The sequence below is a fragment of the Hylaeus volcanicus genome, chromosome 5 (genome assembly GCF_026283585.1).
Source record: "Hylaeus volcanicus isolate JK05 chromosome 5, UHH_iyHylVolc1.0_haploid, whole genome shotgun sequence".
Classification (NCBI taxonomy): Eukaryota; Metazoa; Arthropoda; class Insecta; order Hymenoptera; family Colletidae; genus Hylaeus; species Hylaeus volcanicus.
Window position 1 is genome coordinate 20,807,255 of NC_071980.1, and position 21,072 is coordinate 20,828,326.

General features: G+C 34.7%; 2 protein-coding genes across 4 annotated transcripts in view; both read left to right on the forward strand.

Moving 5' to 3' along the window:
- Positions 1-14,396, forward strand: part of LOC128876668 (inactive dipeptidyl peptidase 10) — a 27,561-nt gene extending 13,165 nt beyond the window's left edge. For both annotated transcript variants that reach the window (XM_054123202.1, XM_054123201.1), the window contains exons 5-16: positions 2,864-3,075; positions 3,787-3,950; positions 4,677-4,780; positions 5,166-5,286; positions 5,580-5,815; positions 7,135-7,436; positions 8,149-8,318; positions 10,665-10,807; positions 10,942-11,136; positions 12,746-12,906; positions 13,099-13,310; positions 13,743-14,396. In XM_054123202.1, the coding sequence (XP_053979177.1) occupies positions 2,864-3,075; positions 3,787-3,950; positions 4,677-4,780; positions 5,166-5,286; positions 5,580-5,815; positions 7,135-7,436; positions 8,149-8,318; positions 10,665-10,807; positions 10,942-11,136; positions 12,746-12,906; positions 13,099-13,310; positions 13,743-13,886 (2,164 nt within the window). In that variant the 3' untranslated portion in view covers positions 13,887-14,396. The remainder of the gene's footprint in view (positions 1-2,863; positions 3,076-3,786; positions 3,951-4,676; positions 4,781-5,165; positions 5,287-5,579; positions 5,816-7,134; positions 7,437-8,148; positions 8,319-10,664; positions 10,808-10,941; positions 11,137-12,745; positions 12,907-13,098; positions 13,311-13,742) is intronic.
- A 1,739-nt stretch (positions 14,397-16,135) lies between these two features.
- Positions 16,136-21,072, forward strand: part of LOC128877019 (vesicle-associated membrane protein 2-like) — a 40,333-nt gene continuing 35,396 nt past the window's right edge. The window contains exon 1 of one of the 2 annotated variants that reach the window (XR_008457180.1): positions 16,136-16,483. Coding sequence is in view for 1 of the 2 variants with exons in the window: in XM_054123951.1 (XP_053979926.1) it covers positions 16,482-16,483 (2 nt within the window). In the remaining variant the exon portion in view is untranslated. The remainder of the gene's footprint in view (positions 16,484-21,072) is intronic. The other variant, XM_054123951.1, reaches the window with a different exon arrangement.

Consider the following 21,072-nt stretch of genomic DNA (forward strand, 5'->3'; position numbering starts at 1 on the left):
CTCTCCTCTTCCTAAGTTCCTCTCTCTGTCTCTCTTCCTTCCACCTTCTTTCTTTTCAGCTTACTGTAAGCCAATTGACCCAACGAATCGCGAGGGGGATGCTGCATCCTAAAAAATAGAGACTACGTCAGAATAATAGAAAAGACAAATAGTGGAACAAGAAGAGGGAAGGAGATCAGTACTAATGCACAGTAATAAGCAACGTGAAACAAAGTTGAGAGACAGAGACATGCATCCAAGAAGTGTGTTCTCCACACCTATGGCGATATTTGAAGAGAGAGCTTAGTAGATATTTATTTAGTAACAGTGAAAAGTGGGATGGGACGGGATCTGTAAAAAATATATAGTGTATTCGCACCCCTTTATTAATCTTGAGGAGCTGCAACAACGCCTTCAGCAAGAAATATGCAAAATTACGGAACACTTGTTGTAACGTGGGTACTTGCCGAAGGTCAGAAATAGTTCGGATAACTTTTACCATCAATAACTTCCTAACGAACAAGTTTAGGGCACCAGTATGTTAATACTTTTTTTATAAAGCATAAGAAACTGCATCGTTCTGTGTCGTCAAGAATATAGGTTTCCATTTTAAAAACAAGTGCAGTTGCATTTTTCTGATGCATCGATGCACAAAAGTGCATAAAATTAGTTGCATGTTATGCATCATCCGAAACCATTTAACTTTCACTTATAACATATTTTCCTATTCCCAACCGTTTAGAAGGTACAGCCTGTTCTAGTTGCGTGGGACACCCTATATACTGTAACCTTCGATGTCACACAACGTTAGAAATGAAATAAATAGATTACATTTTTCCTAATATTTTATTTACTAAAACCTTGTATTTATAAGTCTTAGTATTGTGGTTAAAATGACTTCCATTATCAAGAATGTTGTTTTCAGCTCAATAAACCTTCCATTACCTTGATTTTCAAGTCGCCTAATATTCCCCATCGTGTAGTGTAAATTGGGCCTGCATTTTTAATATGGCTCTATAAAAGAAATCCAGTGGTGACAAAACTGAGGACTTCGCAGGTCATTTCATGGATTTGTACGTCCAGACTCCAGATGAATTTAGTATTGCGATATTGTCCAAACAATTTACGAGGGGGCTCCTTGTTTGATTGATAATACATAAAACCAAGTAAACAAATTTGAAACAGTAATAATGTTTGGGCTTAGTGCAGGAAAGTTGCGCCTTTAGGTGGATTACAACTACTGTGTGAAAGTCCAGCCGTGTTAGTTAATATCTTCTGCTTTGACAAGAGCCTCTATATCTTGAAATTTCGATAAAATGTATAAAATGTGTTTAAGTCAGTTTGGAACTTATTGTTCCACGCTTATTAGATCTATACTAGTGACACTATTATTACACGATACTATTACATGTTTAAATTTGTTTTTTTATCAGCTACAAGACTACAATATTGAAAATACCCTATTCCATTAAAAAAAAAAAAAACATTGATGACGTTAAAATTTCGGAAAATATGACCATGAGCTAATTTGTTTGTCTAACATAGTATGGCCACCCCCTTAACCATACCTTTTTCTCCTCAGACATATCTTTCAGACGTATCATTAAATCTTACAAATCTTAGGTGACTCACCCTGTATTGTATGCTATAACAAACCCCGCCGACAGAATGATACGTTCCAATTCTGCCATTCGGTCTTCTAAGCGCTGCTGACAACAAAAGAACGAAACCAACGTAACATGTAACAAATACCGCAAAGAACTAAAATTTCCGGTGACAACGTCCCCCATTTACTAATTGACTGCGAAAACAACGCTTATAACTATGGAATATAGTCGAATGTAACAGAAAATCACGAGCATTGACAATTCGGTAACCTTATTCTTGTAAATTTACGTATTTACTCACTATGTATTGAATTTATTCACTATTTAATAAATTTATTACTTATTGGATATTTAAATTGATTTCTGAATCCTGAACACCAGGATTTTTCCATATTTAGAGTGTCCCATTTAAGGTGACCACCCCTAAATATCTACCCCTAAATATCTGTCTTGAACGATACGAAGAATATATTTTTAATTAATATAAAGTAATTTATAAGTACAGTTAACAGTTCTTGTGTCGCTTAAAAGATCAAAAGCAATGAGTGTTGCGTTACGTTTTTTAAATGTTTGTTTGGAGTATAAATGAACTGATATTGTTATCTGACATGAGTAAATAAACAATTTAAAAGAAAAGGTAACTGATGAGTCCATTAGCAGGCCCAAGACGCAAAGTATTCCCTCACTTCCATCTTTACCCCTTTTCAACGCTCTATACGATTGAAGGATCCAATGATATTAAATAACATTTCCTTAATAAACTATCAGTATATTATTGATTATGCTTTGCTTAGAGATATTACAATAGTAATATGCAAAGAAAAAACAGATATAATTATGTGTCTTTGAATATTAAACCATTAAAATTTGCAGTAACTGTAAGTTAGTTTCCTGATCCCTTTTTACATCAAACTATCCTTGAAAAATGAACATTTCCCTTGGTATCGGAGATAATATTCCGAGCCGCTCTTAACTTCACACCCGGTACATGGTAATCTACAACGACCGATTTCGAGTGCGCGAAAATATTTAAGTTCGTTAAAAACCTGTCTTATAAGTATGTTGTTTGCGTAGAAAATAATTAACCGCAGAAACGTTAATTAATTGTTTGTGCAAGACACAACACACGTGCATGAAAGCAATCGAATTATTAAATAAATCGTTTCGAGAATTGGAACTCTACTGTAATTAGGTACTATATTCAGATGAATGCTTTGCGCATCGGTGACTTTAACAATAATATATATATATATATATGAAATATTTGATTGTTACAGGGAAATTATACCGTTAACCCCGCATCCGGAGAAAGGTGGTCACCCTTACCTTTTATTAGCGCAATGGACCCCACGTGGCCATGGATTAGTCATGGTGCAAGACTATGATATTTATTATATAACTGGCCCTATGAGTAACACAGGATATCGAGTTACTAACACAGCGATTCCAGGTATCCTATCAAACGGATTGCCAGATTGGCTTTACGAAGGTAATGTTATACACGTACAGTGCCGTGCAAAAGCTTCCAGGCAGATAGATTTCTCACCTTATATATTAATTTTACCCAATATGATTGAAAATGGGTATAACGAAAAGATAAAATACTAAATTTATTAAACAAAAGTTTTGACTTTATGGAAATAAAGTTTTTAAAATTTAGAAAAATGTCACGAACAAACTGTGATCTTTACTGTACGAGGAGCTGGTCAAGACTGACTAAGAAACGTTATAGGAAAAAAGGTAGAAAGTATTTCTATATATTTCTATATACACTGCAGTTTTTCACACATCCGTTTAGGATCAAGTACAAGTGGCCTTCTATACATATAGAACAAAACTGTAAAAAGAAACTTGTAGCAATTACAATTCAGTGATATTTATTTAACCATTGAATATCTCGATTTAAAAACAAAGTGACTTATGTCATCGCTCGTATATGAAGATGGACATCAAGAAACTATAAAAAAAATTCTATTATCCGAAAAATCCCTTATCCGAACACCCATGCCATGAACATCATGAAATTCTACTGTATGTATGATATGATGACGGTATGATAAACAGAGTATATTAGAGTAATATTAGTAAAAATTAATTGAAATATAAGGTGAAAAATCTATTTATCCGAAAACTTTTGCGCTCCACTTTTTGTATTATCAAAAGACTTTAAAGTAAGCTTGCTATTATTATGATTTTATAGTGGAGATATTACACTGTGCGGAAGCAATATGGATGTCGCCAGATGGTCACATGATGCTGTATGCTTCTTTTAACGATTCACTAGTCGAGGAAATGCATATATCATGGTTCGGAGAAGGGAACAAAGCTCTTTATCCTGACATAAGATCTTTGCGTTATCCTAAGGTATGTCTCTTATTTTGATAAATTCTCATAATATCTCAAGCAGGTGAATACTTGAATTTATGAATTTAAGACTGTGCGTGTGAAAACTTACACGGTAGAATCTTCGTTATGTGAAGTAATTGGTGAACAAAAGTGTTCAGATAAGAGAATTTTTATACAATAAGACAACAAGTGGCTGGCATTTAATTCTATTTACTTTATCGCTATAAAAATCCAAAAATAAACATTTTTACAACGCATAAAATTAGAATTGAATGGGCTCTTCAAATATACGATTACGATGAATCGGTGAATGGAACATCTGAGATTCAATTGTGACCTGTACCAAGCTATAAGCCATTTGAGGATCGCTGAGAGTCAATTGGAAAGGAGCTGGGAACGACTTATTGTTGAATTATTCGCACATAGACATACATTTATGCTGCGACGCTGACGACTGGTGAGACAAAAGAAGCAAAAAGAGACAGAAGATAGACGATAGAAGAAAAGGAAGAAAAAAAATTTGAAAAAGAAAAGATAATACCAAATTAAAATAACAGACCTTTCAAAGATTCAGCAGCTAATGACACAATTCTAATCTGGAAAAGAAAAGAAAAGAAAAATGCCTGGAGTGTACAACCTGTACACGTAGAATATATCTTCCCCGCAGACTCTCTATGCCTATAGTAAACGCATATGATCCACATACACTATAAATAAATACGATCAGATTTATTGTTTTTGCAGCCTGGGACACCGAATCCTGTGGTACGACTGTATGTAGCTGATTTGGCAGATCCTAAGAATATTCATACAAAATGGGTGAAACCTCCAGCTATAATCGAGTATACGTGAGTTTTCTTTTAAATTGATATGCTTAAATAAATTGTGTTTCGTTAGGTTTCTAAAAAAAAATCATTATTATTTATCATGTGTATAAATTAATTCTGTGCTTTTCTAAGGTAAACGTATCATTTATTTATAAATGAAAAACCATACAACTTTCAATCTTCCCACATTTCGAAAATGCACGTATTAGTTGGCAAACTAACTATTAAAACAATTTGCGCGTTTCGTTATTATTTAACGTAAAAAAAATGGAGGGTAAATTTTAGAGTCTTAACGCTTAACTCTTCTCATCTTATTTCTTAAATGAAGTTTAAATAAACTAGAGTTATAAATAATTGAATGTAACGGCACGGAATTAATTTCTACATCTGACATATTCATTAACAGGGAACATTACTTTACGACGGCTTCCTGGGTGTCATTGACGGAAGTTTGTATAACATGGTTAACACGAGCACAGAACCTTTCCGTCGTGACTATTTGTAAGAGTCCAATGTGGCACTGTCAGGTATGTTGTAACTACTAAGCACGATTTTTATTCTTCAACTAGTTTATTAATTGTCAGATTGGGTTAGTGGGTTAAGATGTAAATGAACTGTTCACGCGCGTTTTGCACTATGTAAAGTAAATATTTATTCACGTAAAGATATTAATAAACCTCGACTATTGCCGCGATCGTACACATGGAATGCATAAGGAATAATAAAACAATCGACATCAGCCGATGGCGCTGCCACGATCCAAGCCGATGTCGATATATTTCCTAACATTAATCTTTAATTAACTTTACATTTTCCGTAGGAAATTCAAAGAATAGTACCTGATTATCGTGGTTGGGTGGACACACCACCCGAACCACCAATCTTCTCAACAAACGGGAGCAGTTATATTGCTATAAATCCTGTTAAGGATGGTCCAAGTGGTTATTACAGACACATTGTGTGGGTGAATGTTGGCCGAAAACTGGTAGTTCCACTCACACACGGAAAATTCGAGGTCACCTCGATAGTGGCATGGGATCAAATAAACAATACCATGTGAGTTTTGTTGCATCGAATCAAATTTGTAGTAAACATTTCCGAAACAGTAACACAAACGTTAGTGTATAAATAAGCTTATAAAGGGCGAGTCATATAAGATTTGTGCCTAAAATATCTTCGTTTCTTTTAATAATACGAAGATACGTCTCAGAAATGTTTAGTTTGGAGGGGGACATACTATGACAGACGAAACAAAAATTAGCTCCAGATCGCATTTTCCGAAATTTCAACATCAATGTATTTTTTTAAATGAAAAAGGGTATGTTCAATATTGTAGTCTTGTAGCAGACGCAAAGACAAATTCAAACGTGTATAAAACGTTGATCTTCGTATGATCGTACACTTTTTGGGGGGAAAAATATGTAAAAAGTTGCTTAATCTTCAAAAGTTCCTAGCTCTTTTAATAATAAACATTTTGGATCGAAACTGTTTGTCATTGCAGATCTCATGGAATCCTACAAAAAACATATATAAACTTTTTCTCTAAAATGAAAACCCAATTATTTAAAAATAGAAGAAAGATTTTTTAAGAATTCGCAAGGGGGGTTGTTCATTGCTTTTGATCAAAATCTAAATTCGTCTATAAAAATTATTTATTACTGGTTCCCCTATTATAGCTCGGGTACCTCGGGATCGCTAAACCCGTACTGTAGTTACAATCAAACATAGCTACAGCATCCCGGGTTGTCACTATTCATGCATCAGAAGTAAAGTTCGTACGCGTTGCAGAAGAAAGTTTCAAACCAAATGCTTATGCGCAAACATTAGTATTATACTTATGCTTTCGAAACAAATTTTGTTTAAATATTTTTTTATACAATGAATAACTTTGTAAAGTAAATAATACTTAAAATTTGATTCAGCTTGCATAATAAATAGAAATGTATGTAGCAATTTTTAGGAATATTTTATAAATGTGAATTGGAAAAGTGTATGTATTGTTCCAAGTTCTTTGGAGTATTAAGGGAGTCAGTGGTCATTTATGTGGAATACTACCAGTAATTTTCTAGATAAGTATTCTTATATGGTTTTAGATAGCGAATTAAAAAATGGTATATAATTCAATTTAAAAGCAAAATTTTTTCCATATTTTGAAAAAAAATAATCGTATCACAAAATCCATACCCTTATTTGTTTGATTCTTTTCGAAGAGTATGCAAAAAAATTTTATTCGAATAACTTCATTTTTTGAAGGAGTTATTTTGACTTATATGGAAAGTTTATCATAACTTCCATGTTTTACTTGCAATTTGATTGCAAGTTATTCAATGCGATAACGACACCATTCTTGACTCTAATCTAACCTTTTTACTTAGATACTTTATAGGTATTCCAGCGATGAGGCCAGGCCAGAGGCACCTTTATTACGTGAAATCTGAACTACCGCATGTAGGCTCGTCCCTGCATCCCGCTGTTTGCATGACTTGCACAGAAATATTAGACGGGAGTCGGAATAACCATCGGAAAACCCTCGCTCGTCACAATAGCGCTTGGTCGGTCAATAATTATATTCACGACCATTATGAGATGCAAACAGATACTACACCAAGCGCGGAACAAAAACCGCCGAAGGAGAAAGTTACGAAGAAACAAAAATTAAAAGTACATGCGCCACCAAGTGAGTATCGATTAACAGAAAAAATTCATGATTCAATTGCACATACAGGATGCCCCAAAACTCCTGTAAGAACCGGAAATGGGGGATAGCTGACACGATTCTGAACAACAATTTGTCACAACAAATGTCTTGCGACAATGTTTTACGAATTATTGGGCACGTTAAGAACGTTTAGGCGTATCTTTAATTTTTGTAGGCAGAATGACAATAAAATTTCGAAATAGTTCGATGATAACAAGAGTACCATAGATTCAGAAATAAATAAGAAGTAAATAAAAATGCAGAGAATTTAAATCAACTGAACACCCAGTTAACTTGAAACTTGTCAAGCATCATGTATGGATTGCAAAAGATTATTTTCTAATACACTCACGATGTTGTTCATTTTCTAATTTTGCAATAGCATACACGTATAGTGCAAACAAACGATGCAATTACGTGCAGACATCTCAGCTTTTGTTCTTTCCTCTCGAATCCAATTTCCAAACGTGTTAAAGATGCATCGAAACATGCAAAAACACGAATTTTTGTTAAAGAAAAATACTCATTTTAACAAATATCTTATCACTCGTTTGGGTTTCTTGTATATTAATGAGGTATCGTATATAAAGACGATTAGTTTCGAAGGATCGGCGCCCAAATGATATCGAATGCATGATTTTATCGTTTACTTATCCACCGTTCTAACGGAATGCTTCTTTCTTAATTTTAGAGTTTACCGAAGAACCTTGTCAATACCACAATGTTATATTTCCACCAGGCAGTACAAGCTATTTCGTGTTAGAATGTTATGGACCTGATATACCAACCGTTGCTTTGTACAAAACTGAATTTCCTATGCGACGACCTATTTATATTCTACAGAATAATACTCTGTTACGCGTAAGTTGTCTTTCCGTCCCACGGCTGGTTAAATTTTTATTTACAAGATTGAAGTACTTTAATTTCCTCTTTGTTCCCAATAGACACGCACAAATTGTTTTTAACGCTTCACATTTCACTCAGCAGGCTGATCCCCGAAAGTGAATCGAGTCACATCTCTTTTTTGATTGTATACCTCTTTTATTCTTTAATTTTCAGTTATTATTGTGCAATACATGAAATGAGATGAAATTGAGATCATAGAAGTATCATATAAAAGCTCGCGACTCGAATGTTGATAAAATATTAAAAAATTGGAAGTACGGTTCATTACACAAATATTTTTTTTAAATAATAACTTACGTGATAACTTTATAGTAAAAATTGATCTTTAAATGCAAGTTGTAGAATATTTACACACAAGACTCTAAGGACTACAAATTAAAAAGAAAAAAATCATACGTTGACATATAAAAGCACGATTCTGTTTTAAGATACAGTCAGTGTAATAAGTAGACTGCGGATCTTTATGCATTTATAGGAAATTTGAATGCGTAAGAACCTACAAAATGCAAACAATATGCAAGAATATAAAAAAGTTTGAAAGTAAAGTTCATGTTATAACATTTGCAGAATAAAATAAATTCCTATTTAGGTTCAATTTTTGTAGGTACATTTACAAAGATTTTATTTTGCATAAAGATCCGCAGTCTATAGTAATAAGTATTCATACAGGAACCATTTATTTTAAATTGGTTGCTGTACGAATACTTCTTACACTGACTGTATATGTAAAATGCACATGCTTCGTAACATTTATGAAAAAAAGTGTGAACCACTGAACTATTCACCTTTTTTCTAATTTTGCAATCAGAGAAATATCTCGATTCACTTCTACGTATCGCCAAGTAGTTTTCCAGCTGAAACACGAAGTAGTGAGGACAATGTACATAGATTGTAGAGTATTCATTACCGTATGCAACGAAAGATACTCATATAAACATATACGGCGTATTTGTTTTCAAGTTAGAGCTATTCTAGTGCTCCGATAGTGTGCAGCTGCTTTGTAAAAAATATTCCTTATAATCTAAATAAATCTAAATAATGTTTAGGCATTGTGTCATTGAGTTTATCGATCTTTAAACATTCCAGGCGTATATATGTACCTACATTGGATTTATTCACAGTCTTGTTGTGTACGACAAAGTATTTCAACGTTGACAGAGGTGAATAAACAATCATTTTATAGAGTCTCGAGAAATAAAAATGCAGTGGACGTAAGTCTAGAGACGGACCAAGCCAGACGATACGTTGCACAAGATCTCTGTCAGTTTGTTACAAAATCGTTCAGTGAACAAATGTCTATTAAGTGGTATTATTTTATGCATCAATCGTATGTGACTTGTTGGGTTGATTTATAGATAACTTCAGCTGCAGTTAAATAACAAATAATCATGCTTTCGGGGAACATCTTGCAAATAGGAAATTTTTATTTGTTTAGTAAATGGGAACGAGTGGTAATCAACGATGGTGATTATAAAATTGATTAAAATTGATTATGAAGTAATATTATTGAATATTATTTAAATGGAAGTTTATGCATTTATGGTAAGTGTAATTATGGGAAAATGTACAAGGATGTGCCAATTTCAAAAATATATAAAATATCAACAATAAGATACATTGTAAAATGTATCTACTATTATTCAAATGGAAGTTTATGCATTTATGGTAACTGAAATTATGGGAAAATGTACAAGGATGTGCCAATTTCAAAAATATATAAAATGTATTTTACAATGTGTCTTATTGTTGATATATCATATATTTTTGAAATTGGCACATCCTTGTACATTTTTCCATAATTCCAGTTACCATAAATGCGTAAACTTCCATTTAAATAATATTCAATAATACTACTTCATAATAAATTAATAAAGAATCTCTCATTTCTTTATGTACATCTGTAGAAATATGAATTCTCATAAACATCCGCAGTCTAGTTATAATATATTTGGAAATAAATTGTGAATTAAATAATTGAAGCTACATATTTATGAATCAGCCCAAGATACTTTTCAATAGTTCAATCAATTAACTATTCCAGAGATTGGCAATAGATTCCCCCAATAATTCTTGTTAAGGAAAATAAAAATTTATCGAGCCTTGCGAACAATCAATTTTGTTAAATCAGTTGTACGAACTCAGTTTGTCATAACTAATTATTAAATGACAAAAAAGACCATACATAGGAAAGATGATACGGGGCATATGTTTATATGAGCGTTTTTCAGTTTCGTGTCGCAGGAGTGAGTCGCACATTTTCCAAAATAATCCATATACAAACGCAAATATTTGTTATTGTAGGAAAGGGTTGCTAATCTTGCTCTTCCACAAGTTAAAACGTTCCCCGTCCAAATAAGTGGCGGATACAACGCGCAAGTGAGGTTGTATCTACCACCTGGCCTGAGGGAAGATGAAATAACACGGTATCCATTAATCGTGCAAGTGTAAGTGTATATTCAGTTTTGATCGAATATATTGCGACAAAGCATGGACAACTTTGTTTCACATATTTATCTAATACTTTTACTCTAATATTTTTTTATCTATAACTGATCATTTCCATTCTACGTTCTCGTAGATATGGAGCACCAGGTTCACAGCTGGTAACAGACGTGTTTAAAATAGACTGGAACACTTACTTGGCTAGTAGGAAAAATATGATCGTCGCGCAAATTGATGGTAGAGGTAGTGGAGGTCAAGGTTACAAGTTTCTTCACGAAGTTTACTATAGGCTCGGGTCGGTAGAGGTTGCTGATCAACTTGAAGTTACTGAGTGAGTACATATACGTAGTTAGTCCCGTAAATATTCGCACCCTATGTGTCTATTGAAGCAATTTGTCTAAATTAAATGATAGGTTTATATTTAAGTAAATGTTTAATTATAAATATGTACACGAATAAACTGTACACAAGTATACATTTCTAATGAAATATTTATTTGAAAACGTCAAACCTATCATTTAATTTAAACAAACTTCTTCAATAAACATAGAGGGTACGAATGCTCACGAGGCTGACTGTACTTGTAAATACAAAAATGATGAGATCGATTGAATAAATAATATGGAACAGATTGAATAACATATGATGAAATCGATTGTTTCCATAGTGTTGCAATCTTTATCATAAGTTTGAGCTCGTATTATAATTTACAAGGTTATTCTCCAATATTTTATTATAAAAGGGAAACCCAACCAGTGGGCCCTACCTGACTTCCACCCTTGGGACCCAGGGTCCCTTGTACACTTCAAGCTGGGGTGGAAGACATAGAGGACGTGCTGGATCACCCACAACACACGCGATAACGAGACAAGAGCTTTCTCACAAGGGAAAAGACGCGCGCCCGCTACACGTGTCCGTCTCTTATCGCGTCGAAACGTTAATTAATTTTCCCCGAATCTTCTGCTCGCGATCGTCGGTCTTCGTGCTCCTTCGTGTCGCCTCGCTCACGGTTCTCTCCACTCAGGACCTGTAGGAACTTCTTACGGCCGACCACCACCCCGATTGCGAATCGGGAGCAATTCTGGAGTTCCCGTGGGAGCTCCGCAAGGAGGGAGGGAGAGGGTGGTGATGGTTGGACCGTCCACCGATGTGGAGGTGGCCTTATCGGGGCCCTACCCACGTCACAATTTATAATATTTATTGATTATTTTTATGGTAACCCTTTGGACTCGAGACCTTTTTTTCTGGTATCTAACAGCAACTCAAGATGCTTTATTAGAATTCTATTGTCACGAATGCTAAGCTTAAATTTACTTCGAAAACGAGATCCCTAATTTAAGATTCGAAAACCGGGTCACCTTTAGCTCACCGATGATCATTTTATTGACACCAAAGGGTTAATATATGTCATATATTTGATAACGTCAATGGTGACTGCAAAAAAACTGCAAAACAACGTATTTAATAATTAATAAACTAATACCCTTGAGTTTATATATTTCATTGTTCAGTACGGTGTTTTAATTTACAAACTTTGTATCATATGTATTATAATTGAAATGATATTTATAATGGGTTAAAGTTCGTAGCGTTTTGTCGCTCGATCAAAGCAATAATGCTACGCAGGCTTGTGACAAAATTTGTAGTGTTTACGGACAAAATGAATGTTTTAGACCAGTGGTAATTGAATTATTTGGAAGATGTCACTCCTAAAAACTAGAAGAATTTCATTTTGGCTCTATCAAAATTTTGACGTCAAAGATGCATTACGCTGTGATCGACCAATCACAGAACCATGTGATGAAATCATGCAAATGGTTGAGAAACGCCACGAACTTTTTCGAATACCCTATATTATTATAAATATTGCAGGGGATTCAATTTTACATGTCAAAATTTAATAGTATATCTAATAAAAATATTTCACCTTGTATTTGCAGATACTTGCGGGACTCGTTGCATTTTGTGGATAAACAACGTGTCGCCGTTTGGGGCTGGAGCTATGGAGGATTCGTAGCCGCTCTGGCGTTAGCGTACCCCGAACAAAATGTGTTCCAATGTGGTATCAGTGTGGCACCAGTCGTTTCGTGGAAGCTTTACGGTATACTGCAGTTCGGTCTAATTTTATAAGCTGATCATTAGTTTAACATAGTATTGATATTAAAATAGCATTTTCTACGTTACACAGTTGAAAATTGTGTGTTCTTGCACATAAAAATCTCTTCTGCAATGATAAAATACTGTAGGTAATTAACATATTCAGAAAATGATATCTATTATTTTATTTGTACAGATTCGGCGTATGCTGAAAGATACATGGGTTTCCCAAGCGTTGCATCAAATTATAAAGGATACGCTGAGTCAGACGTGTACGACAAGGTGGAATATTTACGAAATAAAATGTTTTACCTGGTGCACGGCACTGCGGATGATAATGTTCAGTTTCAACAGTCTATGGCACTCGCACGACATCTAGCTAAAAAAGGCATACTGTTTCGGCAACAGGTAATTTTGTTTATCATTAGGACGTTTTTTATTCAGATAAATTTCAATTTTACTTTGAATGCATGCAGCAGTTTATTGAAAATCATGATTGAAGTACAATTTAAACCAGACAGAGAATATCTCTTGCTTTATTGCACTTGTTCTTGTTTTTTTTTATTACGCAGAAATTTTTCCAATTTTTAGGAGTAACATCTCTCAAATAATTCAATTACCACTGGTCTAAAACATTCATTTTTGCTGGTAGTAATTTACCTTTGAACGGGATATTCTAAGTCTGAATCAAAGTAATCATCTGTCAGTATCCGAGCACACAACATTTTCATCGATTTACGTATCTTTAATTTCGTGTCTGTTAGACTTCAATTTTCCAATAGAATCTGTATTGCGATAAAATATTCTTACGGCGATTAAATATATATCATTTATTTACAGGTCTACCCAGACGTGAGTCATACTCTAGCAGGCGTCACGGGTCATCTGTATTTATCGATGGCACAATTTTTGGACGATTGCTTCCAAAAACGGGCGCCGGCGGATGCGAAAGCTGGTCTAATCAGCGGTGGATCTAATCTGTAGTTATATGTACATAATGAAATTCAAAGATCAATCTAATACTTGTAATAGTATTCCATACATAAATATTACATCTCAATATGTCGAAATTGTGTTCCGTTTATTAATGTCGGTAGGATAAAAATATTTTCGCATTATATTCTATATATTGACTTGATGTAAGGAAAGGGCACACGAATAAGATTAATGACAAACCATTTAAATTATGCTTATTTCATCTTTCGGTCAAGGGCGAATTTTCGATGAGCGAAAGCAAAATAATTGCTTATTCAAGGGTACGAAAGAGACGTCGCTGCATCGAGGGTTAAATGTGGCTGGTTCTATTAAAGTGTTAGATATTCGCCAACTAAGAATAGATTAAATAGTCCAAGTACTATTACAAATTAAAATAGAGAATATTCATTTATATATATTTGTATACATGTATGTACATTATGTAAGTTCTCTTTTAAATTTTAAACGTCTTATGAAAATATTTATTAAGAACAATAATAATCTATATTTTGTTCCCTATCGGAGTACAAGTTCCTCTATTATATTCTCCCATTACTAAACCTGAACATTTATTCCTGAGTAGACCCGAACACGTTTAAAATGATATTATTTGAAATATTATTTCAGATAACGTACTACTTTATTTCATGATTATTTTCATAACTGTGATCACATTTGAAATAAAATTATTTGGGATATTATATAAAATTGCATATTATTTTATTTTATAACTATTTGAAATAACGGCGAAGTTGATCGTCGAAGTGATACCGAACTACTATATCGTCTAGTTAGCTTTCACGTATTTTTGTATTCTTTATGCACATTTTGTCCACAAAATATACAAAATGATCGAATGGGTTAATGATAGTGTACTATTTTTTGCACCAGAAGTGTACATTAGTAAACACATAAAAATGGGTATTTGTCAGAAACAAGCAGGAGATTCAAATTTAGGACAAAATAGAATAATATGTCAAGCATGATAAACAAATTGTTAAATCAATATTCGGGAGCTCTTTTCATTTTTTCTAGTCGAGTAAGGCACCAAATATCTTGAATTTATAGATTGTACAATGAATTACATAAACAAAACAAAAAAAATTTGGATCCTTTATCACCCATAATTAAGTTCATTAATGTGTTGGTACTTATTGTTAGATTAGGGTATTGAGTTGTGCTGAAAATATTTTCCAACTCTGAAAGAATAGAATTACAAATATCATACCAAGTCGCTAGCATAAATAGAATTCTAAACATTTTTTAAAAATTATGTCGTTCATCTTAAAATTTTAACAATCATTTTAAGCTGCATCTATCTCAAACACGAGAAGCTTCAACTTAGTCATCGTTTCGTACATGAAAAATTCACGTAGCATCAAAGTAATAGATAGATGATAATTTTAAAAAATGGAACCATTTAAAAATTTCTAAAGAATAAACAGATAAACGGTTTCAAAAAATTCAATCTTTGAGGACGATGATTTAAAAGAACGTGGAACTATGTAAAAATTACCAAAGAAGAATAAACAAAATCCAAACTTCGAATTACATACAATATCACGTGACTAAGGAATTCAGTCCACATCAAACCCTACCAAGCTATCCGCTCACCAGATCTCGAAATTCTCGATAAAATACCTCGCAACTCGAAATCGAATTTTCATCGTCAAAGTTCACCGAACGGAACTCTCCTTCTTCAATAAAGGATGACATGATTTTCGTGGAGGGAAATTCACACCGACCACCCTCGATCTCGCAACAAAAATTGAAACGAGAACATAAATGAAACACCTAACAGACGTTTCTGCGCGTCCTCGTGCTCTCAGTTCCGTACATACGCACATATATTCTCTATTTCCTATGATATGAACTGAAAGAAAAAAGAAATAAATAAATGCTCGAAACGTTATCCACTCTTTTGCACCCACGACAGCGACAAACAAACATTCTTTTTCCAATCATACAAAAGTAACGTTCGCACTCGATTCTCTCGTTAAATAAAAGCAACGACGTTCGAAGTTTCATGGAAACAGACGAGCTGCGCCCGGTCGTTGGCCTATTTTCGAAAAAACAGACCCAGGGCGCCGGCGAGTCCCAGAACCATCCCTGAAGGCTGCCTTCAGGGTGTGTTTGCGCATGAGGGTTGCGGCTGGCTCGCGTTTTATTGACTGAAAACCGTCGCGCGTGCGCGCCACTCCACCGTGGGAAACGTCGTTCGACCTTTCGACTTCGATACATCGATTCCCGCGTCGCTGGCGTTAACGCGAAAATTCCCGTTGCAACGTAATTTCGCGAAGGAGTTCTCTAGCGTCTGGTTGCGTTTCGCGAAATTCGTTGAGTCGCTCGATTAATTATTCGAGAAGAACAGGGAGGAGAGGAGGGATTCGCGGAAACGCGAATAAGCGATTCAAGAGGTTCGAGGTCGATCGAGATATCGCTGGAGCGGCGGCGATATCGCGACGGTGCCGCTGGAAATTTTATCAATACCGCGGCCGTCTAGTCGCTGACAGTCGTTCGTGAAAAGTACGCGGTCATCTGACGGGGTTGCCAGGACCACCGGATAGCTCTAGTTCAGGAAACCAGCAGCGACCGACGAACAACATGTGAGTAGATCGACGAATCCCTGCCACGTTCGCGAGAAGTGATTTCTACGTCGTAAAAAGAGAAGGAACCTGCTGAAACTGACGATTCCCTGCGGACGAATCTATATCCAATTGTCCCGCTATCCGCTGATGCAACCTCTACGCAAAAAACCCTGTACCTTTAACAACCTCGATCAATTCCTATTAAATCGGTTGGTCGTCGAGAACCGCAAGTGACTCTGGCAGTTTCCGTGGGGGTTTCCCCTTTAATTCCATAATTGACACCCCGCATCTTCGACGGAACGCGGACTCGGTTTGGAATGTGTGTCACTGGGAATTTAAAGCGATTCTAAATAGCTCTCGCAGCGAATTTTTCATACGACGTTGAAGAGGGGATTCCCTTTACAGTGTGATTTCTTGCCAACCCTCCGCTGTATGGTACTCGAATTCGTGGCACTCGAGGGAGTTCTCACAGCGGAGGGTGAATAACGAACTTGTAATGAAACCATAGATCCGGCGCACAGCTGGGAAAGATGCAGTCGTGCGAAACGTTGATGGAAATTATGGGGTTGCCAATTTCAAACACGAAAATGTCCCACGGAGTTTGTTATGTTCGTTAATCCCGATTCTGCTCGCTCGAGGCTCGATTCGAAAGAAATTCGATCGTAATTTCGTGGTCGTCGTCGTGTGATCGGTTCGCCGACAAGCATCGAATTCGGTGAAGCGAGTTTTAAGACGCAATTTCATAGGCCTTTGTCGCCAATCGATTTCGTTGCACGGCCAGTCCGCGATACACGCCAGAATTTCCAATAAAGTGCAGCAAAGCTTAAAGCGGACCACCGAGGCGGTTTCCTTCGGACAGTGAAATTGCGGTCATTGAATTCTGGGCCCTCGCCATGTCCCTCTTTCGTCATCGAACGGTCCATGATAAGGCTGAACAAATTGCTCGTAGATTTGCCATCTTATTCCATCGTCGACCGTTCGATTCGCGCATCTTCGCTAGGCTATTCCAACTCGACACTTTGAAGAAGGTCCGAATTATGATATCTGTCGTTTCCAACACGACGACAGTGCGAATCATAATCTTTTTCGTGGCCTAAACCAAGTACAATGACGTCAAACATAATTCTATTATTTCATACTTGATATTAAAAGGGTACTATATGTACCTTAATATGGACATTGTTCAATATTCAACTTGGAAGAAATTATAGAATTATATAATAATATTCGAATTCATGCTTTGAATTCTAGGTTTTATTATTTCAACCAGTGATGGACAACTTTTTTTGTTGTCGACATTGTCTAACATTCCACTTTGATGAAGTTGTTAAATTGTGTAATAATATTCGAATTTATGTTCTTAGTTGTAGTTGTTGTGGTAGTAAGTTGTGGTGCACAACATTTACGAATTAGATAAAATGAAATAGTTCAAATATAATTGTATTATTTCATGCTTAATGTCAATTTTATTTATAGATATATACCTTAATACGGAAATTGTTTAGCATTTAACTCCGATGGAATTATAGAATTATATACATAATAATATCCGAATTCCTGCCTTGAATTGTAGGTTTTATTATTGTGATCAGTGGTGCACAGCTTTTCTCGTTTGTAAAATAAATAAAATAAAATAATATTTCTGGAGATTTAAAAACTGCAATGGCTGATGTTTGATTTTAGATACGAGGTATTTCATAGTTAGCGTTGATAAAGTTGTAGTAAATTGCATAACAATGCTGAAATTCACATATGAATCTCACTATACATTGTTTAGACCAGAGATACTCTAACGATTCATTCATGAGGTTTGCTCTATAAAATACTTCATTTTAAAATACAAATTCTATATTTTATTCGAAACATCGTGTCGATTTAATTCATTGTAATTAACTTCACAATTAAAAATTAACTTCACAATCTAAAAATTGAATTTATATCATAGGTTCAAACAACCAAACACGACGAAACAGAAATTATTATGAAATAATATTTAATCTTTAACGCAATATTGAAGGTACTTTAGTATTTATTTTTATTTAACTATTTAATATTTGGCTTCGATGAAATGATAGCAAGTTACAGAATATTATTCAGATTCTCATCTAATAATTGACTTATTTCATTTGGTATTATTCGTGAAACGCTACACGCGGTTAATTAAAACGTCGTTATTCAAGGTTATTATTTATTTACTTTTTATACAATTTATTTTATATTGTATAAGATACATATATGTACACTTACTTTAATTTTTAAAATACATCTAAGCATAGTTTAAATCGAAAAACCAGAATTTCCATCAAGTTCCTTGAAATGAACTCCAAAAGGGAACTTTATTTTAGGCCAATTTGAACTCCAGTTTTCCTTCAACTGCGACGAGTGTTCGAGAAACCAAAAAGAAGCGATGAATATCGACGTTTCAGCGTGAAAGCAATGCTATCTGAGCGAGCCACCGTAATCGTTAACATATTTTTTGACCCGTAGAATCGTGAGCCTTAATTACGAACTCACGCGTACTGGTGGCAATCAATTCCAACACACGCGGGAACCGTACATTCTACTCGCTGTGTTTCTATATTTAGATAATCAATGCCGACCACATTTGCACCAATGTTCTACGGCTTTGGCGATGAAGCGAAAAGGTGTGCTTTCCGACGCTTATCGCAGCGAATCGGTGCAAGTAGATTATCCTCGACTTAGTCAGACAAACGTACATTAGTGTACACCGAGTCTGGTCGAAGCATACCTTGCAACCAGTGAATGGCTGATTTTTTTCAACGCCATTTTTCTTCTCTTCTTTAGGCAACTTTTTCTTATAAATAATAGAAATTGCTCCTATGTAATTTCATATTTTTTAAAAATTCAGTCTAGATGAAAGTATCGATAACCGAGTTAGCGATGAAATTAGGTGCTCTTACAATTAGCGTGATTGTTAATCGTTTCTATCATGTTCAAATTTCAACAATTTGTATTTAGGAATCACGATAAAAGAAACACTCTCACAAGCAGCTTCGCATTTCCTTTAAATAAATAATTCTGAACTATTTTATTATTAACGTTTTCGATGAATCTAAAATTAGGACACGGATGCGATGATTTTCTAAAAGAAAGTTGACGCCTTCAAACATTAGCAAAAGTTTCTTCGTTCGCGCGTCGAACGTGTCATCATACAACTTTCTAAACAGGAAAAATCGATTTTATCCAACGAGAGTTTGTTGCAACTCGTGTCGTTACATTTTACACTCAAATATATTACCAATTAGATGCTAATATAAATTATTATAAAGTACCATTTAATCCGTATTTTTCATTTATATATACTTCAAAATTTAGTCTTATTTTATATTGTAATTATTATTACACAATTTTCATATTATATAGGTCAGTTTACATATATAAGACTTTTCTGATTATTACATATAAATAAACAGAGTTTGTAACTAAATGATCCAATAAACAATTTTACAAGAAAGACTTCAGAATTTACTTTATAGTACGAAATATATTCGATATTTTTCTTTGAAATGAACGTACACGTGATTTTATTATTATAAAATAAAATCTTTAACCCTCTTTTGGATAACCCTTTATAACAAACGTGATGTCACCGTTACAAAATGCATCAGTTTCTACCTATTAATTTAATTATCACAGTGATTTAATTATGATCTGCCTTCTTCTAATCATTGAATTGTACGATTCAACATCGCAAGAGAAACAACTGAAAAAGACAAACAGAAGCACGTAGCACAATTAATAGGATAGAAAATTTTACGCGTCAAAATCAAGGCTAATCCAATAATGACGATGACCGGAGGATCAGCCACGATCGATATATTAATCCGATAACATAAGCTTCTTGAATGCATAAAGTCTCTGGACCACGTGAATGTCTCTCCTCCGTACCCCAATAAAAAATTGTTCTCTCCGAATGTACTGAAAATTTCCGTGGGAGAAATAATTACTTGGGCTTCCTGCGAACCGCAAAGTGAAAAATTTCCAAATTAATCGACTGCTTTATTTCCGTGAAAATGAATAATTAGCGAGGCACCTGCGCAAAGTTGTATATTAAAATGTGTCGGAATGAATTATGGCATGATAGTCGTTGTTAATTTCTGCTAGACTGTGGAGTACCTTTGTTACGCAAAAATAGTGCAGTGTCTAACAATCGTCCAATGGATTCGATTGCAATTTGCTTTTGAATAATGTTAAATGAAAATGGTTACTTCATTTTAAGTATTTGATGATACAACAGCAGAAGAATTCAGGAATTTTGCCTAGATTTATTTTCTTTAACGCCTCGTCTTTAGAATAAGTTTTTTTAATTTCTAGTGAAAAATCCTGTCGCGGATATATGGGTGATGTCGCAGTCAAGGTATTAACCCTTTGCAGTGGAGGACTTTTTTTTCTGGTATCTGCCAGCAACTCGAGATGTTTCTTAGCATTCTATTGCCATGAATTCTAAGCTATCTAGATTTGAGAATAAGGTCACCTTTACCTCGCCGACAATCATTTTATTGATAGTTCGAGTTCCAAAGAAATTAAACCTAAAGAAACATTAGGTATTGTAAATTTGCTACGTGAAACCTAATGGTGACTGATTG